Raw genomic sequence first — 21,279 nt, forward strand, 5'->3', positions numbered from 1 at the left:
GAGCAAATAACTTTAGTTTAGCTCCCTCTGTAGGTTTATATTTAGGTAGCAGATTGCTGTCCATCCATCACATGTCCTGCAGAAGTCCCGTAACCACCAAGATTCAGGGTGGCATAGCTAGGGCTGCTCACCCCCCTCCTGCGCGGGACAGGCACTTTGCAGCCAGGAATACTTTGTTCAAGGTACGGGGAAAAGAAACATGTGGAGAACGTATGATGTTACACCCTAAAGGCTAAGGCACTCAGCTGAGAGACAGAAGCTCTGTTCCTCACTTGCTCTTTTAAATCTGTATTTACATACCTTTTAATGTAGTGTTCTAACAGAATAATAATGAATAAACAGGTCATAACTTTCCTCATGCAACTTTGCAAGGAGCATTGCCAACTAAATCTACTACTCTGAATCATGCTATAAGGCCAGCAGGCTGCTTTTTAGATGCCACAGTTTCCTTTGCATTCCAGAAGAAGGAATTGAATGCAGAAGCCCTAAGTTACTGACAGTGTGTGCATGTGGCGCTTGGCAGTTTTGTAAAAAGATAGCTAGGCTAGCTTGTGAACCAGCAGGAAAGCAGCGAGTGAGGGAGCCCAGGGAAAACGCTACACTACTTTAGAAACCTGAGGCACCATTTGAATATGTACTGCACTATTTCACACTGTGTAAAACCAAATTCATCTGGACTACAGCTTTGTCTTGGACTAAGAAGATCTGGCCTCCACATTCCCTTATCTTCCAGTTACTGGCTGTTAAACACCTGGGCATGTAAATGTCCAAAGACCCACATATTATGACCATTTGCTCACAACCAGTTACTTTTTTCACAGAATGACACATGGCAAAGAACCATGATGTGGATGAAAAAGTCAGACTGTACTAATGGCTCAGGGTGGAAGAAACAATAGCTCTGTACAATGAATATTTGCTTTTAAATTATTGTCATGACATTTTCTAATCTAAAATGTTAAAAGAACAGTAATTTTAATACCGTATTTTATGTACAATAATTTTTTTTTATTTTCTTCAGTCATAGACCTAATCGCTATACAATCCAAACTGTACACTAAAAACATTTAGAAATACCAGTTTCCTCATAGATTTTCTTAAAAGTTTGCTTCTTGATTCACAACAGCAAAAGATTTAGCTTCACAACCACTCCATTAGATTAGTTGATAGTGTTATTCTCATTTTACAGGTGAAAAATTGAGGCACAAAAACCCCACAGAATTATAAAGAAAAGAAAAACATGATTAGCTTTGTGTCCTAAATTAGGAAATATTTTATCTATTTTTTCTGAGTGCTTAGCATTCACATAGTTAAAATATTATTGAATTAACTTGCCATTTGGGGAATCAGCACTTTTGACAACTTATTCTCAGGTACCCAATTGAATAATAGCATTTAAGTGATTCATTCAGCAAATCAATACAGGGATAGGTAGAGAATCTAGTTTTGGAAGGTGGCATTCAGCCTCTCTGATATATAAGATCATTCCTTATCTTTCTCCAATTCCCCATGTAATTCACAAAAAGAACTGAAATTTTTCAGAAACCTTTTTTATCACATAAACGTCTTTTATCCCCAAGTTTCTCTGAATTTAATGCACTAATTAGGTTAAGACAGGGATTCTCTGAGATAAAACAACATACCGTATGATCATACCAATACTTTATTTTAATGCATTTATACAGATGCTTTACTTTTGACATCAAACTACCATTTTTACAATCCACTTATCAGAGCAAGTGTACCTGAAGACACATAAAACCTGCCAAAATTTACATAGCTGTTTTAGGCGAGTCTAGTATAATCAAAAGGCTTTGTTTATCACGACCTACCCTCTTTCACTGTATTCTTTGTATGACCTATAAATATCAACACTCTTTTCTATAAATAATAATGGAAAAATATTTTCCTAAAGCCAAGTGCCTTTTAATAGGACTATCAGGTGCAAAAAATCAAATGTGACATATAAGCATTTAATAATTAGCTGTAATACTCAGCTGATTAAGATTCTGAATAACAGAAGTAGGGGGAAAAACATGTAATTCAACACAATTATTGTCCACATTTTTTGAAGGGCAATTCCCTTATTTCATCACAAAAATATGAGAAACCTGAACACTTATTTTGGACTGGTATTGATTTTTCTCTCAGTCTTACCTATTCACCAGCAAACAGAGAACATCAATACCACCTCCAGCTCTTCCTAGGACACGGAAAAAATACATGCCACGTTGCCTCCCCCAACAATTTCAATATGCCATCAAGCTTAGCCTTCTCTAAGTAATCAACCAACCAGTTGAAACAAAGAGATATTAAACTATGATATTAGGGAAAGTTTCTAATTCTGAGATGTTTCTGTGACAATTGTGAAGCATCAATTTTCACGTCACTCTGATTCCCGAGCCAGCTATTTCTTGTGTCTTACTTCTCTGCTATCAGAGGAGATAATTCTGTAGAGTTATGGCTATGAGTGTACAGATACGAACAGTTACAGAGCAAAAATCCCTTTACCATGAAGATCAAGACAAGCCAAGACCTCTGTCACACCATGATTCAAAGGCACTGTCGTATCCCATATAGTAGAAAATGTTACTGTACAGCCTATCTTCACAATGTGCAGAGCTTCCTCTGCCAGTATGAGTGACACTTTTACTGTTTTCAGACTTCTGTGTGCACGTGGGAGCAAGAAATAGCAAACCCTACCCTCTGTTGCAGATTTATGTCAAAGTTGAAGGAAGGAGACAACAGAAGATAAAAACATACTTTTGAGCATTGATTCCATCAATGGCCTGGATCATCCTCTCATTCAGTTCTTCCTCAAACCTTCTTTTCTGTGATTTTGTTCTGAAATGAAAAATGTGGGAAGTTACTTTGGAAAATCATTACATTGTTAATAAACATTAACTTTAAAAGATGGGGTGATAGTTGGCATAAACTTGTGAGGATAGTAACATTTTAACATTTACGCTGCAATAGCAGCTATAGGCTTCAGGTACACTGAGCCTCATAATAAACTCTTAACAAAAACAGCATAAGCTACAGAGTCTGACACAAACACACAAAAAACTAGAGTTTAGCTTTTAGGGAGCACTTAAAAAACAAACACAAGAAAACTTTTCACAAAGAAACGAAACCAAGAGAGTTCAAGAAATTCTGGTTGTAGGAAAGTCTTCCACAGTGTTATGATTTCATGAAGAAGAATGGGAATATGCTCAAATTCATAAAATAAAATTTATTCTTGTAGTTCTTTTTAAAAATCCTTGTCAGAATTGTATGATGAGCAATAACGTGCTAGTGCACTGAGGCATAAGTATTCGCTACTGAAAGCCTGCTAACTCTTCTTTTCTTGGAAATATTTTATTATTTTTAATAAGAAAACTGAGCACCAAGTCTGAAATTAGTTTCAAACATATGTCATATTTCTCTATTTATAACTTATAACACAACTGCAATGAAAAAAGGGATCTTTCCTTTCACCGGACTCAGCATGAACCCAACAGACGATCATCAGAACGGGTTTGTCTTTGCTAACATATGCTACTGCAAACATCCATCAGACCTTTCAGCAGTTGTGCTCTCCTTAAAAATGGAATATTTCAAATATTTCCAGATTATGTCTCTGCCGCTTGAAAACGTAAATCCAACATTAACTTAATAACAGTGTTTTGTCAGAAGTCAACAGACAGACCTGAAAATTGACTCTTTGCTTACCAAAGTTTTCTAAACCTACAAACTGAACCCTGTCAAAGGTAACATGGATTTTCTTCAACATCAAGTTTTTGGGTTATTTCCCCAAAACTGATAACCTGTTGCAGGATTCAAATTCATACAGAAATTATATTAGTGTACTTACAGTAACTTTAAACAACCCAACTGATTTCATGCCTATTCAATGCTATAGAATTTAGGTAAGAAAGTGTTTACAACTTATTTTTCACATATGAAACAGTCTGCCTAGGAGAAGTAACTAGACAGATGAGGAGACAATATCTAATCACACTTAATCCCCTTGGGCGATCCCCAACAACGTAAGACTATCATGTAACTAGGTAAGAGCTAAGACTGCCACAAACAGAAGCCTACAGTCAGGCTTCAAAACCCACATTTTCATATTCTAATAAAATACTGATTTTCAAAGTGCATATTACCCTTTCACCTCTCTCCTGTGGGAATGACTAACTAGCTTATCCAGAATCCTAGTTTACTGCCTTGCTGTGGACATTAGACTCCAGTAATGGTTTCTAGAAACTCCTTCCATAACATGCTATCAAGACACATGGTAACATCTGTACCTTTTGGATCTATTTTGGAGTGGAATTTAGAAACACAAAAGCAAGAACATTTCAGAATCTTAAAGAACTGCATTATTTGCAAATACCACAGTGCAATGATCTTTCTTTTTACCATAAGGCTGATAGAAACCCTTCTGACATACTGTCCAAATGTAAATGCTCAGTTTTACAATCAGAGACTGTTTTTATTAATGTAATGCATGTTCTGTCAAAACTTGCTGATCTTCTGGAATATAGCAATATTTTAGATAATTGCATAGCTCTCCAGTAACCTGTGATTTGTTGAGGAGTCATTTACCCAAGCAGAGAGATGGGGAAGGAACAGACAGAATGACTTGTTTGCACAACCAAAGACAATAAAAATACAAATTTTTAGAGGTTCTTTCAAGTGATTTTATTGTATCTGTGATGTTGCTTATAATTTTGCAAGAAAGATATTATCTGAAGTGTTATCAGGTCATTAAAATAAAAATTAACCATTCCAGGTTTCTGACAGTGCTAAGCTTGTTTTGTAAACCAATGTTATTCTTTTCTCGATTTAGAAATTCTGGGTGTTTTTAAAGAAGGGATCAGTTCAACCCTGTTTCCATTTCTTACCACCTTGCCCTAGTCATTGAAGCAGCGGGATGAAACATTTTGTGTAGCAGGAGCAGTACAGGAAGACCACAAAATACCTTTTGAATGTGTACTACTGCAAACATACTACAGACTTTGAAATAAGAAAGCACAATGCAAATACAAAGCAATTAACAAAATATATAAAATGTCACTTTTAGTACATATTATGTTGTAACACAACATAATGTTGTGTTGTAACACAGCAATTGTAACACAAATTAACAGCCCTTTCCCTCTTCCCTTTTCTTACCTCCCTGTGCCTCCTCTCAATTTTCCTGCATATAATTTCCTCCCCACTGATAGAGTAATCGGGTTGTTAGAAGAAACGAATACTAGCCCATCAACATATTAATTCAGAATAATGCTGTTTGTTAGCAGGAAGCATATTCGCCATTCATATGTAACATGTCTGACAAATCTGTTTCCATAGCCCTTCTCTGTGTAAGAAATATCAGCTGAAAAAATAGTTTGGGTGAGAAATGGACCCTCAATATTTGAAAGCATGCCTTATATACATATGAATGCATATGAAAGTATATTTATTTATATGAACTTTATATGAATAAGTGATTTTTAAAAATTAATTTACCTCTCTCTGCAACGCTGAAAATGATATTGTCCCATGGGAACATCCTAGAAAACATAAGAAAGTACCTATGAACTACAATAGACTTTGACAACCCTATGTTGCTTTAAAAATAGTGTTGAAAACAGGGTCAAGTAAGGAGAAAAGTTTCCAATACAAATACTTTTAGCATTAGATTAAAACTGTCCAAAAGAAAAATCCAGCCAAAAGTGAAGATGGAGTGACCTGGAGACAAACTGATCTATCATTATAAACACTAAATAACTAATACAACAGTCTGAATCCAAGAATGTTTTGCTTTACTAGAAAGTCACTGCTTCAAAGTCACCGCTGCTTTAATGTAGCCCAAACTCCTGCCAGCTTCAGCAAAAACCAATGCTAAGTGTTTTGAAAAAAAAAGACCTGAGTGGCCAAACACAGGCAATGGTCATTCTTTTTTATTGATAAGCAACAGCAGCCATCACAGCCACATTTATTTGGTGATTAATAGTGATGGCTGCATACTTCCTGTAATGAACACGTCACAATCCACATTCTGATGCACTGTCTTTATTGAACAAGATGGGTTAGGTGGCTTAATCCTATGTTCTCATATGTAACACGAACAAACCTGAATGCCAATGTTGAAAACTATTAGAATTTACCTTTATGTTTGTACTTCTTAGAAGTAGAAGATAATGCAATGTGCAAGCTGTGGACTGACAGCACCTTACTGACAGCAGTAAAATAGCATCAGCAAAATTAAAAACTAATCTCTTCACTGTAAGAGGTGTAACATTGCACTATAGCACTGTGAAAATCAGGCCATCAGCCATCAGCCACAGCTGATGAGTGGTTAGTGCACCTTCAAAAGGTTGATGTTACAGGAGCATGGATTTGGTTCCCAGAGAACTCTTCTAGTGAAGTCCATTCCAGGTACCACAGAGATATTCTAACTTCACAGCCCTTGCTCCAGGTTTGGCCATGTTCCAAATGGAGAATGTGGCTAAATAGCTAATAAATCTCAGGGAATATCTTTGTATCAAAAGTGTTCCTTCCCAAAGATGTTGCACTCCGGCTTTATGTTCAAAACGTCTTTCCACAAGGTGAACGGCAGCCACTCTACATGCTGTAACTGGGACTCAAGTTCAGAGGGACAAATTGTATATTTTAGTAAGTATATTGGACTCCTTATAATTCAGAGATGCACTTATAGAACGACATGGCTCCTTAGAGTCTAATCCAAAGCTCAAAGGCCAATGGAAAAGCTCCCAGCAACTTCACTGCGTTTATGCCCTGTACAAATGTGTGTATCTTCTTCTATACGAAATAACCAGGTATTTAGCAGTGAGCACCTTTTTCCTTTCAAATATTGCTAAATTGATGAAATGACATAAGTAGACCCCTACTGTTGTGCTAATCTTGCCGTTTTCAGTGGTCATGCTGTCCCTGTGGTGCAAGTGTGCAAATGGCTTGGCTGCTCCCCAAGATTCCAGGTACCGGGTCATGCGGACAGAAGCTCTCATTTTGGCTCCATCAAGAGTATGTCGAGGTCTAATGTGGTGCTGAGGGCTTCGCTTCTCTCCCTGATTGACAGAGAATAAAAGGTGATATCAGCCTTGGTGTTCATTACCTTCTGAAGCAGTAATGCATCATCTGGTACAACGTATCTGCATGCTTAGGAACTTAAAAATGGAGAGATGCTAAGAACCTGCAATTCTTAATGATTTTGCTGGGAAATATCAGAGACTTATTTCTGAAGAGCGGGAAAAATTTGCAATGCAAACATTATGTATTTGTACATGTCAGTAATAGCTCTGATCAATATCTTATGGTAGTGAATTATTCAATAAAGAGATTAGTGGTCCTGCTCAAAAATAACTACAACTGGCCACAAAATAAAAGTGCTACTAACCTTAGGATTGATTACAAAGTAAGTCTTAACATTATGCTCTTTCAGATATGGGTCCCTCACATCTCCATCCCCATCTTCCACTTTGTAAGCTCCATTCAAATGTGCCAAGGTGACTGAGGTGATGTGAACACGGCTGAAATTATATTTTAAAAGAATGACAGAATCACAAATACCAATCAAAAGCATAATTTGAACCTGATCAACCTTTTTTATTAGCTTTTTTCAAATACTTTTTATACGCTGCTCACTTCATTTACAGTCCCTCTAATCTCATTTTTAGAAGTTGTAATGGGCATAAATCTAAAGGTTTGCATCCACAAAACATACTCTTTAAATCACAGGAAATACTGAGTGCCTGTGGTTTTCTTTTTGGAAAGACAGCACTAAATTAGTTCGAGCTCCTCCATGAAGGCTGATGGCTGAAGACATGATACCTATGCATTACTCCATGGTATGAAAAGCCATGTGTCCAAAGGTTAACAGAGAAGCCTCTTACCCTGGGACTCCTCCAGCTTCCATGTGATTTGCCAGAGTAACATCGTGTGACCACACATCGTACTGCCACTTCTGTAGCCCAATAACACCACAAAGCACATTCCCAGAGTGCACTCCTACACGCATATTAATATCAACTCCAGTTGCATCTCTCACTTTCCTGTAGTTGAGAAGAAAATCTGTGTTAATATACATAATAGGGCCTTTGTTTTCTTTTAATTTAGCAGTCAAATTAGCAGTAACAACGGTGATAACATTTATTGCTTTTTAGCATTGCCTCCATTCTTTTTATGCTAGGATTATTTTTACATATTCCCTTTTCTATTATCTATATTTGCAACTATTTGCATCAAATATTAATCCTCAAGTCTATGTCTGAAGTTCCTTCTTTTATACTCATTTGAAATTATTTAGGAGGGCTGAACTAAGTAGTGGAAATTTTCAGTCTCATGGTAGAACCTAGGGACTATTTTTGTTCTACAGGCAGCCTTTGGTATAGCTTTTAATGCAGCGACTGTCCAACAAACATGTTTTGGAGATCTGGAACTACTGTTATGCGCCCTTCTATGTGAAGACCCTAATATCTACGTTGGAGACCTTCTCACATCTGGCTTCTGTCAGGTCCCATCACTCTTGCATGCCTGCTTGCAAATGGTTCTGCTATGAGAGGAAGGATGTAAAACACAGCACCTCAGGTTATACAACAGGACGGTGGCTCATACACTTTTTGGGGATATGGGCTCAGTGCCATTCAGGCTCTGGAGAACATAGGCTCAACAGCCTTCCACATGGTTGGTGAATGCTGTACCCACTAGATTGTTACACAAAGAATGAGAGGCCACCCTCACTGTCCAGATCACATCCAAACCTTTGACCTTTCCAGTGACATTAGACAGAGTTGAAGTGTCTGTTCACCCCAACCGAAATCTCAGAAAAGCCCCACATGTAAGATAGGCATTAACCTCTCCAGAAGAGACTCTTCTGAATCATAGGTGAGTGACTAAAGTCAAACAACCAGAACATTTTCAGCCATATGTCATATGGGTTCCTAACGACGTATGTAAGAAGTTATAAATTTAATTCAGATGTCTACAGGCTTATATAATTCTAAGAAATGGGAAGATCATAACTTAACTGGATTTATGTATTTAAGCCCCAACTCATGTGGACCAAAACCTAACCAGTAATAAGGAACATGTACATACATTTATCTTGGGGGAATTCAGGGTGTTGATGGAAGGAACAACTATAGAATAACAAACCCAAATGGCTCCCATATATGAGCCAGGTTCATAGTTCTAGCAACATCTTCACTCTCAATGACGAGAATCATCGGCTCTGTACCTTCTGAATTACATAATTAAAGTGGCCTGTTTCTCTTCTCTTTTTTTGAAAGGGAACATAGAACTTAACAGGCTTAATTTAATATGGTAAATCCTATGTGTAAGCAGTAGTTCTCAGGTGTTCTTTTTCTGGGAAATGAAAATGAGCATGACTGAAAGTATTTTATTAAACTGTGTTTTGAAGTTATTAAACTCTATCAAGTGTTTGATATCTCTTTTCACTTTGCCATTTTACACTTCTCTCCTGTAGCTGACACACTTGAAAATGAACTGCTTGTAAATGATCTTTGTAAGCAGTTGGCAAATGACAAACACCACTTTGCTCTGCACAAGGAATATGACACAAGCTTAACACTTTGGGGAAAAAAAGTGTTTACAAAACTGGGCAAAGTGGAAGAGGAACATTTATCATCTAGGAGTGCTTGTCAAAAGGCTGCCCTGCCATATTCTGGAGAGCAAGCCATAAAGTCTGCTTTATAATAAGCTCTCAGGAGTTAAGGAAGGGAGCAAGTAGGATATGTTCCAGAACTGAATCTTCTCTTCTGTCTCACAAATTAAAGAAACCATAGAAGATTTTCAATTGGAAGTGTTACACTGGACCAAATTAGGGTTTACTACTTCTCTCATGCTTCCGAACAATTGCTGTGACGATGCAGGCACTGAATACGTCTAAGAATGTAGTCTATCACATCCCCATAGGACACTTGCCTTACCTACACAAGTATACCTGAAACTTCCCACTATTATTTCATTTTCTGCTCCCATGGTCTCTCTGGTTTTCCTCAGCGCACCAGTCAGTGTGCCCATCCTGGCGGGGCAGTCAAAATACTCATCAAGACTGTATTTTTCCCATTGCAGCCTGAAACTTGAGTTTGTAAGGATTCTGTTCTTCACAGGCATGGTTAGGTTGCAGGCAGTTGTAGCAACTTTATTCCACACAAGCAAGAGTTCAGGTCATTAGGAAAGCATCTACTCTGTTTATCTGAGCTTTATTCGTCGGTAATTCTGGACTAATGTATCAAAGACACACCTAGTCCTGTCTTACGCACCTTAACACATTCAGTGAGCCTTAAGGACTTAGTTCCCTGCAAACTGCCAGCTTTAAAAGCATAGTTCCTTTTTGGATCAGAGCTGCAGGAATGAAATCACAGCTAAAAAAAATACCTTATTTTGTATCTAGCTTTCAAATCGGTACAACCATCTCACCCAACAGCTTCTTTCACTTTCCTCTGAAATGGAACTCACTTCACGCTACCAAATCAAAAACAGCCTTTGAGAATCTGTGGCTGAGAAATATGTAAATGAGGAAGTCACCAGACAGACAAGGGGGTGGAGTTTGGGCTGAAAGAAAACAGCATATATATTCATACACAAACTTATTTTGACTTAACAGATAAGCTCTAGCCTTAAAGCACTCAATTAAGATGGCCAGTTCTCAACATCACAAGCAGCACTGGCATCTATGGCTTGATAAGGTCAGCATCCCACTCCTGGGCAAGCAGGCTGCAGACTATAAGAAATATTGGATTTGTTCTAACATAGAGCAGAAAAGCAAAGCAATTAATCAATGGGACTACTAACATGTTTAAATGGAAACAATCTGTAGCGTAGTGAGGCTGAATTGCTGAAAATGGAGCTACATATCATTAGCAAACAAGACTGAATAAGGCTTTGTACTACAGATCACCTGGTAATTTGGTAGAATTCCTCTTTATTGCTTCAAAGAGAACTGGAACTGAAACCATATTCAGGTGGTAAAATCTATATAGAACTGTTAATCTAAACAGTAAACTGCTTTATTTCAGTAAATTATGCACTGAGGGGTCAGTCTGCACCTTAGTGACTGAATATAAAAAAACCTCATATCTGACAAAAAAGACACTTTAGACAGAGCGAGTCAAACGTATTGAGTGACACACTTCCAACAACAAGAGTATTACTACTTCTAGCTTTACAGGCCACAGAAGTATTTCAGGAGATGCTTCCACACAAACCTGCAGCAATCACACAACAAAATACGGAGTTGATTAATAATCAGTAATTTCTATTCACCTGCAGGCTGCAACACTTGACCTAATACTTCGAAAGCATTTCAAAACATGGGGTACAGATTCCTCACGTCTTACAGAGATGTAAACAGGCTGTGACAATCAGGCATCTGTCTACAGGAGTGTTGTGAATTCTGACTATGGTAATAAAGTCAGATCAGAATGTGCTGTACAACTGAAGATAATTTTCTACTCTGCTCTGGTTTTACCAAGGAGGACCTTATCAGCTGGCATTAACAATTAACATACTTGATAGCAGCTTGAGCAGAAAGTTATTTCAAAGAAAACTGGGAAGTTCTGAAGAGTGAGGAGCTCAAGTAAAGCATTGCACTGTGATATGTAAAATTACACTTTCAGTTATTTGTGAAGGGCAGTTTATGGCTTGAGCTTAGCATTGTTTTTCTATCAGCCTGATTTTTAAGCCAACCCCCAAAACAGGGGTGGAGTCAGAACTAAGGGACAGAAACTCTTTTACCTACTGCTCTACTGAAGGGATGTCAGCTTTAGTTCCTAATATGCTAGAGAAACAATTGGTTTAATTATAATAAAGTTCTAGTATATCTAAATGAAAAAGAGAAAGCATCCAGTGAAAGCAACTGAGGAAACAACCAAATCTGTAGATTTTAATGCTTGGCAAGGAGAAGTACTTCAAGTACCATTTAAAAAAATAGATTTCTTTGCACACAATGTAAGGTACAACCATATCTGGATGAATAAGAAACATTTTAGAAAATGCAGCAACCTGATTCCTGTACTGAGGTTAGTTTTACAAAAGATCCCTAAAGCAAGGAGAAAAAAATCCCAGTTTCCACAAATCCTACACCTTTTCCATGAATACCTTAAAAGGAAAAGAACCAAATTTGCATTAATCAACCTACCCATACAGTAATTACCCTGGATTGAATCACAAGACCAGGCAACTGAAAGCCAAAACCCTCTTGTGACTATGTCCTGGTTTCAGCTGGGATAGAGTTAGTTTTCTTCCTAGTAGCTGGCATAGTGCTGTGTTTTGGATTTAGGATGAGAAGAATGTTGATAACACGCTGATGTTTTAGTTGCTGCTAAGTAGTGCTTACACCAGTCAAGGACTTTTCAGCTTCCCATGCTCTGCCAGGTACACAAGGAACTGGGAGGGGGCACAGCCAGAATAGTTGACCCAAACTGGCCAAAGGGCTATTACATACCATATGAAGTCATGCTCAGTATATAAGCTGCAGGGAGTTGGCCGGGGAGCAGTGATTGCTGCTCGGGAACTGTCTGGGTATCAGTCAGCAGGTGGTGAGCAATTGCATTGTGCATCACTTGTTTTGTATATTCCTTCATCATCATCATCATCATCATCATCATTATTATTATTATTATTATCATCATCATCATCATCATCTCTTCCTCTGCTGTCCTATTAAACTGCCTTTATCTCAACCCACAGGTTTTACTTTTTTTTTTACCCTGATTCTCACTCCCATCCCACTGCGGGGGGAGGGTGAGCGAGCAGCTGTGTGGTGCTTAGTTGCTGACTGAGGTTAAACCATGACAGACTACAGTTACACACATATGAGGGTATTTAAGGATTAGAGGATTCACTTTCATATGTCTGTTTAGTTAATCACTGAGACAACACTGTTCAACATAACTATCCATTTCATGATGAGGTGCACACCACACCACACATATACCTCACAAGGATGAGGTAATTGCTTACTTTGCTACCCGGACAGTGGTAAATGTGATTTGGGCAAAATCACCAAAACTGGAACTCAAACTTACAGAAGAGCATACCAAGTTTTAAAACCAAAGCCCAGTTGTTTAAAAAAACAAATCACACAGATGGCTACCAAATATCCAGATCTCCACATGATATATATTTTTGCGAAGTGTAGCTTACCTACATATACTGTCATTGTAGTCAAAGGAAACTTAGCTTTCCTACAGAAAAGATATTTGTGCCATTAACAATAACTGCTATAAGTACCCATTTACAGTATTTGAACTCCTAAAAGCTAAAAAGAACTTCAGGTATGAAGTACAGACAATGAATTATCTGACTTTGGTTAAAAAAAAAGTGGTTCTTTAATTGTCCTTTCCTCACAAAAAGTTTTCTAAATAAGCTAACAGAATCAGATTCTTGCTTAACAAATAACCTACAATACTGAGCTGAAGTTTCTGGATAGGCAGGTTTAAGACCCTTCAGCATGATGTGCAGACATCCAAACTAAGTTTAAGTACCCTCATACTGAAATGTGTCCAGCTGTGGTGGCAAAACTCATCCAGGGCAGGGAGCTTACGAAAGAGTTATTTCTACTCTGCACTGAGAGTTCAGATAGCAGTCAGGTGAAGAGATGAGGGGGAGTAAAGCTGCCCTTTCGCAAGACTTCTTTGAAGTCCCATTGTCTTCAGAACTCCTACAGTTGCGTATAATCCATTCCCAATCTACTCTTCAGTAATAAGCTAGAGGATTCCTCATGTATGCCTTTAGTTGTATCCTCAGATGCCTTACAAGTGTTAACCCGTCAGATACGACCATATTTCTTTTTCCTCTTTCACAATGATATCAAGCCTTCTGTTATTACTTGAGTTACTTGAAGCAAGTTACAACTGCTGTTTCAAAAGCAATCTCATTAGGATTCTCAAATACCTTGTTCCATTTTCTTTTTCAAAGACAGAACAAGCACAATGATTATGGGAAAGAAATAAGGGACAAATACAGTAACCCACAAATCCAAAATGCTGCTGCTAAGCACAGAATTCTCAATGGTGCCTTAATGTGTTAACTGACAAAACTTTTCAGAAAGTCCTTACCTAAAAAATTAATTACAGAAAAGTTGAAACTAAACCTAAACCCAGGGTCTAGTAAGACAGGCACATTTTATTGCTTATTTAACATGGGAAGTAGGCCTCAGCCTAGGAATCTGTAAGACATTAGAAATGTCTTTGGTAGGCATGCTCGGTATGACTCCACAGGCTCAGGGCTTGAGGCATCTTAATTGTGGAGGGGCAACTGCTCCTGACCACCACTGAACTCCAAACTCATCAGGAGTCAGGAGCTCTAGCCTCTCACAGAGCCGTTTGACTAACAGGTGGGTAGCAGCATCATAACTCCGCAAAAAGCAAAGCTTCCCAAATCCTAAGTGATGTCTGTTGGGATATTTACCATCTCGTAATCACAGAATAGTTGAGGTCAGAAGGGGCCTCTGGAGATTGTCTAGTCCAACTCCTGCTCAAAACACGGACAGCTAGAGCAGGTTGCTTAGGGCTGTACCAGTTGGACTTTGAATATTTCCAAGGTTGGAAACTCCACAACCTCCCTAAGTTCACCCTCAAAGCGAATAAAGTGTTTCCTGATTTTCAGAGGGAACCTCCTGCCTTTCAGTTTGTGCCCATCTCTTGTCCTGTCACTGGGCACCACCGAAAAGAGCCTGGCTCCATCTTGTTTGCACTCTCCCCTCAGGTACTTAAATGCATTGATGAGGTTTTTTCCCCCTCAGCTTTCTCCAGGTTGAACAGTCCCAGCTCTCTCAGCATTTCCTCATATAAGCAATGCTCCAGGCCCTTAATCATCTTGTGATGTGTAGTGTAGTGATGAGATAGCCCGGCACAACCCAACATCTTAAAACATTTCTTTGCTGAGGCCGAGATCAAGGTTACCATGCTGGACTTCATAGTGAAACACACCAACTGCTGCAGTTCTGAATGTTTCAACCACTAGCACAGCTACAGATAGAAAAGAGACAGACTTTTTATTGTTGAATATTTAACAAAAAGTTCATCACTTACTTAATGGCTTCACACATGTCCAGTCCCATTTTCACACAATTCTTGGCATGATTTTGAAGAGATATAGGTAGTCCAGAAACACAGTAGTAGCAGTCACCTAGGATTTTAATTCTCATACATTCATTTTCCTGGAGGAAAAAGCAAGGTGAGACAGTCACTTCCAACCTGAATTATATAAATGAAGGGTTATTGTTACAAAGACTGACTCAAATGATATTAGCAAAATCATTCTACTTAAGTTTGTTTCAGTAGAGAAGGATTTGGCTTGCCAAAAAAGAAGTGCTGTCAGAGAGTTTTGCATGGATGATTCCTCTGTTATGGTCCTTAATGGGCAAAACCAGGAAGTAAGTTCACGGCAAAACATGTATCTGCAGTGTTGTTCATGCCTTAGGTTAAAGAACTGAGCCAAAGTATCACGTACACAATCTAAATAAAGTCTTTTTGTTTGAAATACGAAATCAAGAGACCTAGCCTTCCACATTTACATGTTTGAAGACATACTATGCAATACTTTCTGAAACTAGCAATCATAATCTTATTTCTATCTTTTGTACTCTAAGGAAATATAAAGATTTTTATTTTTTTTTAGCCAATACTGGACAATAGTTTTTGAACCCCTTTATAGGGTTCCATGAGCTGTCTCTCTGTTGGTCCTATCAGAGTGAGCTATCTTGGGTTTCACAGGCTGTCACACTGGCAGAAACACACTGTTACACTCAGACCAGAGCCAGATCTTTTACTCATGTTTCAAGTCTAATCTTCCTGCCAAAGCCTCAGAAATGCTGTCTGAAGGTAGAAGAGTCCCCAAGAAGAAAAAATATTTTAAAGATGACTTACTTAACTAACCTCAGCAGCCCAGTAGAAACCCACCTTTGCAATCTGATCAAACTTGCCAAACAGCTCATTTAGCATGTGCACCAATTCCCCTGGCGAGCAGTCACTGGCCAAGCGAGTGAATCCCACGATATCAGCATACAAGATGCTACAATAGAAATGAGCAGAAACTTGGTCAGTTTCCTTCTGCAGAACTCAGATTTATCAATCAACAGCAAAACCTGGAAGCAGGCATTCTGGACTTCACAGAAATATGCCCATACACAAACCAGCCACTGCTAAATACAGAGCAATAAATAGAACTATATTTATAGGTAAATCTACATTTACCTTTACAGGTGTTCTGTTTATATGTAATATATAACTATTTTTACCTTTATAAGTATTACTTTTACAGGTACACTTGTATTTATAGGTATTTATAGGCATTCTATACCTATATTTGTTACAGTGTATTCAAAAAATAGAAACTTTTTTCCTACTCACAAATTGGCAATATAATAATGGAAAATATTTTAATAAGCATGTTTGTTATCAGAAATTGTTTAGTAACTTTTTATAATTGTAGACATTTTCTGTCTAGGTTTACCTGTCAATGATATCCAGCATGGAAGTCTTTGTTCACTTGTTACTCAGACTATTAAATTCAAGCTTGATTGCTAAGATATTCAAGCCATACACTATGTTTCTATTCATCAGGAAAACCTGACCAATTCATAGGATCAGGCTAAGGAAAAAGTATTTGTGCTTGCAAGTGAAAATGCTTGCTTTAAAAATGTAATTTGTATAAATGTAATTTCTAAGAATGTAATTTCTAAGAACATCATTCAAATTAACTTGTCCAATCAAAAAACCAGGCAAAACAACTTGTAAAAATGAAAGAATATTTGAAATTAATAGTCTATTATTCTTCTAATTTCTAGAAAATTTTAATAAATAATTAATTTGTCAGCAGAATATTTTCTCAGGTACTGTGTAAAATACATATGAGATACAGCTGCCTCTATTTACATTATATAAAACCTGAGAAATTGCTCCAGTTAAGAAAATTGCAAATTTAGAATAATATAACTGACACGAATTAGAATTTTGACTAGTATACATGAAAGCAGGATTTGGTACTTTACCTCGAAAACTTAAGACATTATGAAGAAAGCCTGTTAATGCATGTTTTTTTTCTAAACAACCGCTTTATATTGTCACCTTTGTTGCTCTTCTGGAACACAGAATTGTTAGCATTTGATCAAAGTAATGGATACTAAACATTAAGTTGTTGAAAAACATATTAAAACAAGTATTTTCTTAATTGGTCTCGTAACACTTTCTTTTCAAAATTTTTCTGAATGTTGTTGATACATTTTATTATAGTACAATACCTTACATTGGTGTGCCTTTTGACATACAAATTGTGGAAGTTGTTGGTGTTTTCCAGTTGGCCTGCCTTGGGACCTTGCAACCTCTGAATGATCTCTGCTTTCATTTCCATGGCAATGTGAGCAGGTAGTAAAGAAAGTAGAAGACGCTCCTAAAATTTAAAAAGAAATGTCCACAATTTCTTTAAGGAGAACAAAATTAACACGGAAGCAATACTGTGTAAGGCATACGCTATTGTCAATACCCTAGAACATTTTGATGAGGCTTGTACTCAGGAATTTGCCTGCTATGGCCTCCAGAATTAATCAGTTCCTTGAAGAACTTGACAGAGATATACACACATTTCCAAGTAATATCTAACTTCTTTGAGGTTTTGTGTATATTAGAAAATGCTTTAGCTAAGCTTAAGATCTGCAGTTATGTACAGTAATCTATTCAATAGTTGAGTAGGATGCAGGAAATACGGATTAGCAAATAAAGCAAGAGCTTCAAGGACTGTTCAGAGGACTTCAGGGAAATGCAGCCCAATTCAGGCAAGAGTAGGCTAAATCTTTTTATTTTTTTAATGTATTTTAAATGTCTGGTCATAGTTTTAGCAGTTGTTAGACTGAAAATGAAAATATAAAATCAGGACACAGAACATATTGAAAATGTTGGACTTCTGTAGACTATTTTGATACGTACTCTCCCCTTACTTTAATATGGCATTTGACAAACTAAAGTTTTTTGAAAATATTAACCTAAAAGGAAACTGAATATTTTTTAAAAAAACTACATATTTTTCCTTACCTTTTGTTGGTATTATACTCATGGTATTCTCCTTGTGAAGCTCTCTTACATCAGTACATTTTAATTTTGCCCATTTTACCTGTGACCACTTTTCATTGAGTTCCTACTTCTCTGGAAAACTGAATCAACAAGGGGATAGCGAGAACTCTGAAAAAAAAACCCTTCCTGCTTTGATCATACTCCTCCTCAAAAATGAACAACAATTTCCCATTTTCTCGTAGGCAGAAGGGAGAGGCTAATTCTGGCTAAGCACAAAAAACAGAACCCTGAACCAGTGAGGAAGGAGAAGGCAGCTGTAAAAGCCCATGATGGAGTCACAGAGAGAAACAGCTACACCAGAAAAGATGACGACCTCAAAATGTGCATGGTCTGCAGGTGTTACTCACAGCGATGCATTCTCTTTGGTTCACAACGTGTATTTTTGCAGAGTTTGCAGTTCTACTCATGAAGGTACCAGAAGTGTAACCATTAATCCAATGCTCTGCCTGAGATAATTATTCCTGTTCAGGTCTAATGACCTGGAGTAGAGCATGGCAATAACAGGGCTATAGACTTTCTGAAATTTGCAGCTACCTCAGCTATCTATCTCTGTAACATATAATGAAGACTTCCCATTCCCCACAGCATTTGTATACCTGTAAGCATAGCATTAACTTATATGAGTCCCTATGAAACTGATCCTGCACATACTTTCTAAAAAAATTCTAATTCAGTGAATCAAGGCAGAATCTTGCTTTGTTCCTAAGTAATTTTGAACTAATAATTTTCTTTTTTTTTCACTTTGGTGAGATCTAAACATAATTTTGATTCACATATGTCTGGACTGCTCTTTATTTTGCATACTAAGGCATATCACATAAACAGTAAGACAAGTTATGAAATAAATGTTCAAGGTAAAGCATATCTGTCTCTAGTCTGACCAGAGGAGGCAAGAATAAAAGATGTACTCTTTTCCTACTGCTAGGATCTCAGATTTGACACCTTGTAACTGGAAGAATATATACAATTGACTTTTCATCAAAACGCTAATGTGGCTTTATTTCTTAAATGCAAGATTAGTTTAGTATGTTTAGGCTTTTTAGCAAGTACACATCCAAGAGACCAATGTATTTTCATTTCTAATGTAGTCCACTGGTCTTCGGTGGAGGTATTTTGCTAATTTATAAAGAATGCCGCCTGAAAAACCAATGGATTTTTTTCCGTAATGAAAGCTTACTCTCGCAAGTTGCTCTTTATCTAACAGAAAGCTACTCTTTTGTGATGTACAGGACAGGTCAGCACTTGTTAATAATTACCTTAAAGAGTTAACAAAGAGGTGAGTGCTCTTAGCTGCAGTTTTACATTACTGTGCTCCTGTTGTACCATGGCTAGTAAATGCCAGCTAGCTCACTGTCTTCCTATGACTCTGTTACGATTCCAGACACGCAGTGAGGCAGACACTCAATGTCCAGGTTACTGCTTATGTCTTTGAAACCCAGAGAGGCTGGCAAAAGGTCAAAGAGAAAAGCAACAAAAGTTTTCAAGAAAGCAATAGAAAAAGCAATAGAAAAAGTTTTCATAGGAAGCAGCATAAAGTCAACTCCAAGCTAAAGAATCATAAGAGGAAAGGGAAAACAGAATGCCCTTATTTTGTAGGCAACAGCAGGAGAGGACTTTTCCTCTCCTTTTTCTCTCTAGGCCAGACCACTGTCCCATTCTGCTTAAATGTCCTGGTGAAGCTGTCACCACACCAGAACTTCCCTCCAAAGAATGTTTTCCTTCCTCCATTTCCACTGTACAAAACAGAAGGTTACAACCAGAGGCGCCTTTAGAGAACTGCAATTGGTTGCAATTGCAGAGAACTGCAAAATATCCTGCCACACCCAGCTACATCTAAGCACTTCAGCCACCCTCTCCATCATGTGGGCTGCGAGTGCTCACATTTCAGTCCTGAAGTTAACCACTTGTGTGATAATGTGTTACCAAGTCACATATTACATTTCACACAAATTGTTAATTTTGGTTTCTTTCACTAAAAGACAACTGTAAAAGAAGCTGAATTTCAACTATTTATGACGACCATGGCTGGGCTGGTCAGCTAGCCAAATACAAAATGGTTACAAATACCTTGTGCCCTCTCTCTCTGCTAAAAGGTCCTAAGAAATGCAAGGTGCTTAAGAACACCTCCTCCTTCAGGTTTTGGCATCTCTTGTGGCTAAAAAGAGCATAGTGGAAGGTTCAAAATCTATTACTGATCAGACTGTAGTGCCTGATGTGCACTGAAATTTCTGCAGACTGGAACAGTGTGAAGAACATAGCAAATCAAGACTGCTGCTTATGATGGCTTTTTATTTGATAATACATTCTGTACTAGTCTCTCAAAAAGACAGAAAAAGTACACATCAAAACCTAGGTGAACTGACATACAAGACACTGAGACAAAACACTTGCCTAACTGTAGTAGACAGACAAGCCACTCTCAGAGCTACAGTCTGTAAGAAAAAAGCCAAGGTAATTCTGAATGCAGGTCAAGATGCAGCATTTAAGTCTTCAGACTAAAAATATCAGTACCCACTTCTGGTGAAAAAGAAACTGTGGTGCTATGGCAATAATTAAAATCCCCTCACAAATGTCTTTCCTTGAAATATTGCCAACATGACCTTACAGCCAGTACATGTGATTCATGCACACAAGACTATTTCCTGACTGTTCATGTTCTCTGGGGGTATGCTTTCCCCTCACACTCAGATCACTTGTAGCTGAGATCTTTAAGTCCTAGGGCTAAAATAGAGAGCACGCAATCCATACTGAATACAACATTATCGTATCTTTCAATACTGTTGGGTTATGTAGTCCTCTCTTCTCAGAACACATCATCTGGATCCCAGAAGATGGCTAGCAAGTAGTCATTCTCCCTGGATTCTCTAACAGGTTTTTCAGTGGTATCTGTCAAACAGTTTCTTGAGTTCCTGCTCGCTCAAACTCTCACATCCAAGTTGATTTCCTTGTCAGAATTTTCCCTAAATTACAGAGATTACTTTAGCAGTCATTGCCAGTTACTCGTCACTCCCCTAAAGCTCGATAAAGGATGTTTGTTTAGCTGCAGTAAGTTAGCATAGCTCAGTTAAAGATCATAGGACTTCGTTGGTTTTTGCAAGGTGGGAACTGCGTTTGCTGTATCTTGCACGATGGAGGTCATGCTGTCGTTATGCAGTAAGCAAGCAAAATATCCCCAAATGCTTGGTACAGTGCA

General features: G+C 37.8%; 1 protein-coding gene across 1 annotated transcript in view; it reads right to left on the reverse strand.

Annotated features, from left to right (window-relative positions):
- Positions 1-21,279, reverse strand: part of ADCY2 (adenylate cyclase 2) — a 241,385-nt gene that overhangs the window by 64,592 nt on the left and 155,514 nt on the right. Inside the window, exons 5-12 of the mRNA XM_075705183.1 lie at positions 17,261-17,409; positions 15,921-16,032; positions 15,051-15,178; positions 7,887-8,045; positions 7,391-7,523; positions 6,885-7,061; positions 5,500-5,543; positions 2,764-2,844 (exon numbers count right to left, since the gene is read on the reverse strand). Of these exons, the coding sequence (XP_075561298.1) occupies positions 2,764-2,844; positions 5,500-5,543; positions 6,885-7,061; positions 7,391-7,523; positions 7,887-8,045; positions 15,051-15,178; positions 15,921-16,032; positions 17,261-17,409 (983 nt within the window). The remainder of the gene's footprint in view (positions 1-2,763; positions 2,845-5,499; positions 5,544-6,884; positions 7,062-7,390; positions 7,524-7,886; positions 8,046-15,050; positions 15,179-15,920; positions 16,033-17,260; positions 17,410-21,279) is intronic.

Source organism: Pelecanus crispus, chromosome 2 (assembly GCF_030463565.1).
Source record: "Pelecanus crispus isolate bPelCri1 chromosome 2, bPelCri1.pri, whole genome shotgun sequence".
NCBI classification, from domain to species: domain Eukaryota; kingdom Metazoa; phylum Chordata; class Aves; order Pelecaniformes; family Pelecanidae; genus Pelecanus; species Pelecanus crispus.